General features: G+C 38.5%; 1 protein-coding gene across 2 annotated transcripts in view; it reads left to right on the top strand.

Annotated features, from left to right (window-relative positions):
- Nucleotides 1-6,069, top strand: part of PON3 (paraoxonase 3) — a 51,824-nt gene extending 45,755 nt beyond the window's left edge. Inside the window, exons 6-9 of one of the 2 annotated variants that reach the window (XM_007538255.3) lie at nucleotides 1,873-2,073; nucleotides 3,746-3,827; nucleotides 4,173-4,301; nucleotides 5,804-6,068. In XM_007538255.3, the coding sequence (XP_007538317.2) occupies nucleotides 1,873-2,073; nucleotides 3,746-3,827; nucleotides 4,173-4,301; nucleotides 5,804-5,962 (571 nt within the window). In that variant the 3' untranslated portion in view covers nucleotides 5,963-6,068. Of the gene's footprint in view, nucleotides 1-1,872; nucleotides 2,074-3,745; nucleotides 3,828-4,172; nucleotides 4,302-5,803 lie in introns of both variants that reach the window. The other variant, XM_016194859.2, reaches the window with a different exon arrangement.
- The last annotated feature ends 3,207 nt before the right edge of the window (nucleotides 6,070-9,276 follow it).

Below are 9,276 nucleotides of genomic sequence, written 5' to 3' on the forward strand. Positions count from 1 at the left end.
GTTGGAGAAGGGTGGGTCTTTGATGCAATGTGACAGATGTTCTTATAAGACATATACAAATAAAGAATGGCAAGTGAAGATAAGATTAGAGCAATGCATCTTTAAGCCTAGGAATACCTATCTGTGGCTAACAGGAACTTTAAGAAGTAAAAGAACTTTTTCTCCTAGAACATAAGCACTGAGAAACTCATGTGGAGACAAGGCTGTATCGCAGATGCATTATCAAGTCACTATTACTAACAACTGATGGCTTGACATACAAGAATTGTGGTCTAGTAAACAACCTAACTCTCATTTTTGGAACAGTCTGATTGAACATTATTAATCAGGCTCAGCTCCCATTAACTGAAAGTTTGTTTTAAGGGGTATAAATACCTGCACATTCCTGATTGTATATATGTCAATCAGGTTGGGTAATAAACTGTGCTTTGACCTCAACACAGGGGTCCGAAAGTGGGAGCAGCAGACTTTTAAAAACAAACATAAGGTAAAGCATCGCTGCACTGTGGAAAGTCTGTAAGATCTCATGAGAAACTGGTTTAAATAACAGTCTGAACAGGAAAGGTGAGACTGAGAAGCTAAAGAAGACGTTGAGAAGTATCCTAAGGTTTTACTGCACACCAGTTAGTTCATGGGGTGGTCTAGGGTGCTATGAAAACAATTTTTGTCAGACATTTTGGAGATTTCAATAACTTCAGTTGAAACCACCAAAAATAAGTATCCTGCTGACCTCAGAAAAGCCATTATATAGCAAAACCTCAAAGCATTTCCCAATTCACTCAATTTTTTTTCCCTAAATTTAATCTGAAATGTTTTAACATTTTCCAAGTCATCATCTATCATTTTCTCTTTAAAATATAAATGACTACTGATTTTTTTTACTGGATGTAAGAATAAGATTTGCTTCATTGAAAAATATTAATAGTAAGCAAAGACATAAATTAAAAGTAATACTCATAAACCCAACCTACTCTGAGGAGGAAAAAAGTCAAAATTGACTTGATTATGCTACAATAACAGAAAACACCTAGTGTCATTAGTTGCTCAAATCCACAAAATTTTGTTGTCTTTTTTTCACTTGTGCTGTGTTTCCAAGGTAGGTGATTTAGGGATTCAGATTCATAGTGTGCTTATGTAGAATCCTAGGAGGACTATACTCTATCATCAATTAAGCTGCCACTTATTTTATGAGAAAAAAATGTTAATCATGCACTGGTTCTTGGAATGTCTCACCACTTCCTTTTATTGGACATAGCAATTCACATGACTGTATCTAAGATTAAGGGCTTGGGCAAGCCTAAATTTAGAAGAAGTATCAGAATGACTGATGAACTGAATTATAACCACTATCGTTAATGATTATTAACAAGGCACAGATTTAAATTTCAAAATTTATTTCTGTATTGATTTTATTTACATGACTTATTTATCTGACTTACTTATAGAAAATAGCAAATGAATGAGAGAAAAATCCAACACCATGATAAATCATACACTTTCTGTGAAAATTTTTAAAAGATTTTAAAATAGTTTTATTATCTTTATGTATTGGATAGACCATCAGAAATTGAGAAGGAAGGGGGAGAGAGAGGGAGAAAGACAGAGAGACACTTGCAGACCTGCTTCACTACTCCAAAGCTTTCCCCCTGCAGGTGGGAATCAGGGACTTAAACCTGGGTCCACACGCATTGTAATATGTGCACTCAGCCAGGTGCACCACCACCTGGCCTCCTCTGAATTTTTTTTAATCCATACTAGTTCAGGTCCACTTATTCAAATGGTGAGCATATTGATATCTGAGATTTAGATATTTTGATTATTACAACATTAATATATTTAAAGATTCCATGTGTATCTCTTTTACTATTCTAGTGTGAATGACATTGTGGTTGTTGGACCAGAACAGTTTTATGCCACCAGAGACCACTATTTCAGCAAATTCTTCTTAAGACTAATAGAGATGATCCTGGATTTTCAGTGGACATATGTTCTATTCTATAGTCCAAAAGAAGTCAAAGTAGTAGCTAAAGGATTTAGTTCTGCTAATGGAATTACAATCTCACCAGACAAGAAGTAAGTTGTTTCATAATCTTTCTACTCTCTGCTGCTGACATATAGTATACACCTTACAATGAGAGATGCTACTTTCTTAGGCCTAAGCAAGAGGGATCATATGTGACTAGGTTTTACAGTTACTGTATGATCTTATTCAAACCACATGTCCTCTTGTTTTCATACTTGCATCAACCAAATGAAGAATTTAGACTCAAGGGTATAAGGTCTTTGTTCTAAATTTTTATGTGATTCTAGAAATGACATTACGCAATATGTTAAAATGAAGGATATATGGGCAATAACTCTGTTCCTTGTGAGACTATAAGGTTTTTGATAGTTATACTATGTTCAGTTATCCAAAAGTTCTTATGAAAGACAGAGGGGTGCAATTTAGATTGTGTATTGTAATGTTATGCTTCAAATTTACATATATATACACTAAGTAGACAAGTTTTAATTTTGCCAGCCCTATCTTTATTTATTCATTTCATTTTTATTAGTTATTTAATAATGATTAACAGGACTATAAGGTAATAGGGATATAATTCCATACAATTTCCACCCCTAGATTTTCATGCCCCATTCACTCCATTGGAGCTTCCATATTCTTTATTCCTCTCTGGGAATATGGACCAAAATTCTTTATGAGGTGCAAAAGCAAAAGGTCTGGCTTCTTCTTCTTTTTTTTTTTTTCACCTCCAGGGTTATTGCTGGGGCTCAGGCTCAGTGCCTGCACTACAAATTCACTGTTCCTGGAGGCTATTTTTCTTTCCCTTTTGTTGCCCTTGTTGTCTATCACTGTTGTTATTGTTGTAAATGTTATTGTTACTGCTGTCATTGTTGGATAGGACAGAAAGAAATGGAGAAAGGAAGGGAAGACAGAGAGGAAGAGAGATAAACACCTGGAGACCTTCAGGTCTGCTTGTGTTGCAACTGCTTGTGATGCAACCCCCCCTGCAGGTGGGGAGCTGGGGGCTCAAACCGGGATCTTCACACTGGTCTTTGTGCTTTGCACCATGTGCACTTAACCCACTGCGCTACCACCCAGCCCCGAAGGTCTGGCATCTATAACTGCTTCTCTGCTGCACATGGATGTCGGCAGGCTGATCCCTACTCCCAGCTCTACAGCAGACTTTTCCACAAGAAAAATTATTTTACTCAAAATGAAATGTTATAAGAAGTACCTTTTAAAGTGATTTTAATGGAAGGTGTTTTTAAAAATAAAATTTCTATGAAGATTAATATGTAAATGTAAAATGTTGAGTAGAAATGACGTCTGTAGAAATCAAATCTTAAGTATTTTTTCTCTTTATAAAAATGATAATGATTGAGATTTATAGTGACCTAATAGTCCTTTCAAGCTCCAGTTCATGAAATTATAGGCTCTTTTGGTCTTATAAGAGATATATTTAGCTTCATTTAGTTTAAGTATAGATGACCCCTAAGTAATGAAGCTGAGTTTGTATGTCATTTAAAAACATCAATTTCATCACTCTATAGACATATCTCACATTCAAAGCTTATTTGAAGTATTTCTAGAACATTAAAAATAACGTTTTATCTTACTGTGGTTTAGAAAGATATTGCAGTGTTATTTTGAACTATTGTGAATATTTATACATCTTCTCCATAATAAGTTAGTATTTCCTCATTAATACTTGCTTTAATGTAAATGCTATTTATTTCAAAGGTATATCTATGTAGCTGATGTAACGGCTCAGAACATTCATGTAATGAAAAAACATGATAATTGGGATTTAACTCCACTGAAGGTAATATTGCCCTGCTTACTTAACACTTAACATGACTTTTTCCATTAGCTGTTACATTTGATCTAGCTAGGAAAGTGTTCCTTGAATGAAGGAGACATGATGATTTTTTGGAGAATGTTGGTGAAATTGTGATTTGCACTAAAATTCAGCTGCAAAGCCAGTATATATATATATATATATATATATATATATATATATATATATATATATATATATATATATATATCAGTTTCAGAAGCCAGAAGGAGTTGGTGGAGGAAGGGGGAGGGAAGAACTTTGAAACAATGTCTTCATTATTTTCTTTTCGTGGAGATAATGTCTTCCCTACTTTCTGGTTGTCTGCAGGTTATACAGTTAGCTACCTTCGTGGATAATTTAACTATAGACCCAGCCACGGAAGATATTTTGGCAGGATGCCATCCTAATGCCAAGAAGCTGCTGAATTACAACCCTGAGAATCCTCCAGGGTCAGAAGTAAGTGGCTATGCTTCTTGAGTTCACAGGCAAAGCTGAAAGAACAATTGGTTGAGATATGCTGGGGAAAATTAGCAGGTCAAATCTGAGACTGTGAGAACAGGCAAATTATATAAAAAAGAGGATATTTTGGTAGGATGGAGATATAGACAACTGTTAGCCTCTTAGGCCACCAAATGTCAGTTCAATACCAGCAACAAATAAGAGCATTCTAAAGATTATACTTGCTTTTCAGCTTAAATTGAGTTGGGTTGTGAAAGAAAGAGAAAAAGAAAAAAAAAGAAAGAAAGAAATGGCTCCATATACAAGTCTCCCTTTTTCTAACTTTTGGTGCTGCTTAGAGCCTGCATATGGATTGGAGATATGCTATGGCCATTTAGCTCTACATGAGTAATTAAGTTACTATTTTACAGTTACGGAGTCTAAAGCCCTTAAACTAGCAAGCTACCCTTGCCTCAGTTGTGTGCCCCTAAATTTATTGATATAAATTCAACCAAGACCCAAGAACAGTGTTTGCTTTAAGGGAATGGAAATACAATTCACAGTGTGATTTGAAAACTACTTAGAAGCTCTTACATGTCTCTATTTTCAATTTTAGTCATTTATTTATTTTAGATAAGATTTCTTTTTTTCAGTCATTGGTGCCCCTTACTTTGGCTGAGTCTAATGTCTTCTCCATGAGATCCGCATTTGAATGTTTTTGTAGAACAAATCTGAGATGAAATTGTAAGACCTTCCTAAAAATTAAAAAAAAAACTCAGTTAAACACTATTCTAATAAAAGATGGCAATACAGACTCATAAGTTTCTAATTAGCTTTCATTCATTCTTTTCATGTTATGTTTGAGTGAACTTCATCCAAGTTCTTGGAAATCTGAGTGCTAATGTATTTACTGATTAGCAAAGTAAAGTATACTAATCCTGAGGATCAATAACAATTCTTGGGAATAATATGTCAAACTGAGTTCTCAAGTGTGTACTAATTATGCTCCCTCACAACTTCCCTGATAAGAGGGAGGCTTCAGCTGTGGTGAGGACCAGTCTATGGTTATCATGATGGGATGATTGGCTAATGGGGTGTCTCTTTATTTCTGTCTATTTTCTAAGCCCCACCCCAAGATAAAGGAGCAGACATAAGTATGCCCTTCCCACAGAGTTAAAAACACTGTTTGCTCATGAATTAGATTAAAAATATCCACTGCTTCTTGCCTCTGAATTTTGGAGGCGCCTGAGCTAACAGCTGTATCTGCTAAGTACTTTGGCTAATGTCGGTAACTTGTCCACTTAACTGAATAGATAACTTTAGCAGCATTAGTACTTTCATTAGGAGATAAACGAATACTGAAAGTAGGTGGATTTAGCTTACTGATTTCTAAGATGTTTATTAGTTGGGATCTTCTTAAAGTTAAAAATAAAATAAAGATTAAAGCATTTGGCAAGAAACTTATCATTGAACATCTGTTTAGTCATAGAGTATAGTGACAAATGACTTTCTCCCGACAGGTACTTCGCATCGAGAATGTCTTATCTGAGCATCCCAGGATCAGCACTGTGTATGCCAATGATGGGTCTGTGCTTCAGGGTAGCACTGTGGCTTCTGTGTACAAAAAGAAACTTCTCATAGGCACCATATTTCACAAAACTCTGTACTGTGAGTTCTAGAAAATGTAGTAGCCTGCAAAAAATATATATGTTTGATAAAAGTAAATGTTAGATCTCATAAATACAATTGTACATAAATTACAAACACCAAAAAAGTGTGTCTAGTTTTTTTATGAATAAAAGTAATGGGGGTGGGCCAAGCAGTGGTGCACACACTTAAGCACAGGCCTCCCACCCCCAACGCTACTCCACCTGCAGGGGGATCGCTTCCCCAACTGCAGAGCATGTCTGCAGGTGTCTATCTTTCTCTATCCCTATTTCCCTCTCCTCTCTCAACTTCTCTCTGTCCTATCTAATAAAATGGGATAAAATGGCCACCAGAAGCAGTGGAGTTGTAGTGCTGCACCAAGCCCCAGCAATAACTCTGAAGGCTAAAAATAAAATAAATAAATAAAAGTAAAAGTAGGGGGTTGGGTGGTAGCACAGCGGGTTAAGTGCACATATTGCAAAGCACAAGGACCAGTGTAAGGATCCTGGTTCAAGCCCCCGGCTCCCCACCTGCAGGGAGTTGTCTCACATGTGGTGAAGCAGGTCTACAGGTGTCTATCTTTCTCTCCCCCTCTCTGTCTTCCCTCCTCTCTCCATTTCTCTCTGTCCTATCCAACAATGATGACATCAGTAACAACAAAAATAATAACCAGAATGATAAAACAACAAGGGCAACAAAAGGGGAAAAAAATGGCCACCAGGAGCAGTGGATTTGTGGTGAAGGCACTGAGCTCCAGCAATAACCCTGGAGACAATAAATAAATAAATAAATAAATAAATAAATAAATAAATAAATAAATAAATAAATAAATGTAGTGAAGCAGAGATATCACATGATAGTCACCAAATTGTTAGTTAAGTTAGTGACGGTCCAAGAATTAGTTAAACCTCTCAATTTCTTTCTAGCAACTCCTGTCTTATTTCTACAAGAATAGTAGACTATGCAGCAAGTGAGGTGTTTAGACCAGATCAGACTCAGTGCATTTTAAAGCAATCTCTTTAAAGAGTAATTTTTTAAGTTTTCTGGAGTTCAGATACAAAGAAAAGCTAATGTTTAAATAGTTTATCCAGTGTTTAAATAGCTAAATAATTTCTCTTCTCTTGTATCAGTTGTTCTAGGTATCTTATTCTTGCATTTTCCCCAGTTAAGACAACCAGGAAATCAGGTTCTGTAAAATCTGACAGAGACTAGCCTCACCAGCACCTTAGGGCAGAGAAGGGTTAACCTGTTCATTTACTTATAGCAGCTCTTTATTTGAAGTAATATCTACACCTGAAGTATTGTAATAAATTTGGCTCTGAACTCTGAAATGGAACCTCAGGGCATTTACTTAAAAAAATTATGAGTGATTTAATATTGATTTACAAAATTACATGTCAACAGATATATAAATGCACTCCATTCCCACCACCAGGGTTCTCAATCTTCAGTCACCCCACTGCAAGCCACCACATGGGCCAGCCCTCAACTCTACAACTACCTGTCTATATTTATACACAGTTGCCCCTTTTTTATTCCTGGCCCAAGTATCTCGTTCCCTCCAGGCCACTCATAACAACATTACCACCTCCCTATGCCCCTCTCCTTTTCCTCCTTTCTCTCTGGGTGCTGATGAAGCTGGAGTTCAAGAGCCCTCTTATCTTCTATGTCCTGTCACTTCTCCCCCACTGGGAGTATGGATCAAGGTTGTTTGAGGCGGGGGTGCAAAAGATAGGAGTTTTGACTTCTATAATGGCTTCTTTGCTGGACATGGGCATTGGCAGGTGAATCCATGGATTCATACCGCCAGCCTGTTTCTATTCTTCCCCAGTGGGCCAGATCTCTGGAGAGGTGAGGTTCCAGGACACACTGGTGATGTCATCTGCCCAGAGAAGTCAGGATGGACTCATGGTAGCACCTTCAACTTGTTGGCTGGAAGGTGGCAGGACCCAGAGTGAGACAAAATAGTTACTGAAGAGGAACCAAAATAGTAGGAATAGAACAGATGAGATTAGGGATCTTAGGGTAGAATACACTAAAGGTAGAAAAACTCTGTCCCTTTACACTGTCTGAACTGGAAGATGCTTTGAAGAAGGTTAAACCAGGAACGGCTGCTTGCTATGATAACATCACCCCAGAACTCATTCTTAACTTGGGCCCCGTGGCAAAGAAGTGGCTCACTACATTCCTGTCCCACATCTTGGAATCTGAATCTATGCCCAAAATTTGGCGTCATGCGAAGATAATAGCAGTTTTGAAACCAAAGAAAGACCCAACACTGGCCACCAGCTATAGACCAATTTCTCTCCTCTCTGTGTGTTACAAACTCCTTGAGATGCTGCTTCTGTCACGAATTTCTCCTCTTACAGAGAAATTCCTATCACCTGCCCAAGCTGGTTTCTGCCCAGGAAGATCTACCTGCGAACAAGTCCTGGCCCTCTCAATTTACATTGAAAATGGATTCCAGAAGAATTTAAAGACGGGTGCTGTCTTTGTTGATCTCACAGCAGCCTATGACACGGTCTGGCACCGTGGTCTCCTAGTCAAGATCTCAAGATGCCTGCCTCCATGGGTGGCCAACACTATATCGTTTCTTCTCCAAAACAGAAGATTCCGGGTGCATCTGGGTGACAAGTCTAGCAGATGGAGACTTGTCTCAAGTGGCCTCCCCCAGGGCTCTGTTCTGCTCCTACGCTATTTAATATTTACATCAATGACCTCCCAGAAACTTCTTCAAGGAAGTTCATCTACGCCGATGACATCTGCTGTGCAACTCAGGCATCCAAGTTCGACATCCTCGAGGAAACACTCACGAAAGTCATGTCTCTGATATCTGATTACTGAAAAAAATGGCGACTAATCCCTAGCACCTGCGCTTAGCCCGCTGTACTACAGCCCGACTCCCGGCTGCCAGTTCTTAGCAACATCGCCCCGCCAGATATTCGTAGGGATGCAGCATCATCTAAGTTCATTTCCCACGTCTACCGGACCTACCAATATACTGGATATCTTCGCCCACCCTGTCCAACCGCTTGACGTCTCGTCATCCAATCTGGTCTCCTACGCCTACACTGAACTTCTCTGTTCCAGACTCTTGGAAACAGAGTTGGCAGTCAGCTGAGGTAAAGAACAAACACCTCATCACAGACCCCTGCAAGCGTCAACCCGGCTTTGACCTAGCACGTTATGATTGGGCCCTCCTCAATCGCTATCGGTGCGCCGCTATGTTCCATCGCTGGGGAGCCAGAGAGGACCCGAACTGCCCCTGCGGCTACAGACAGACTATGACCCACATAGTCAATGACTGCCACCTCTCCAGATTCAAAGGAGGTCTCGAAACTTTACA

The sequence above is a fragment of the Erinaceus europaeus genome, chromosome 8, assembly GCF_950295315.1.
Source record: "Erinaceus europaeus chromosome 8, mEriEur2.1, whole genome shotgun sequence".
NCBI classification, from domain to species: domain Eukaryota; kingdom Metazoa; phylum Chordata; class Mammalia; order Eulipotyphla; family Erinaceidae; genus Erinaceus; species Erinaceus europaeus.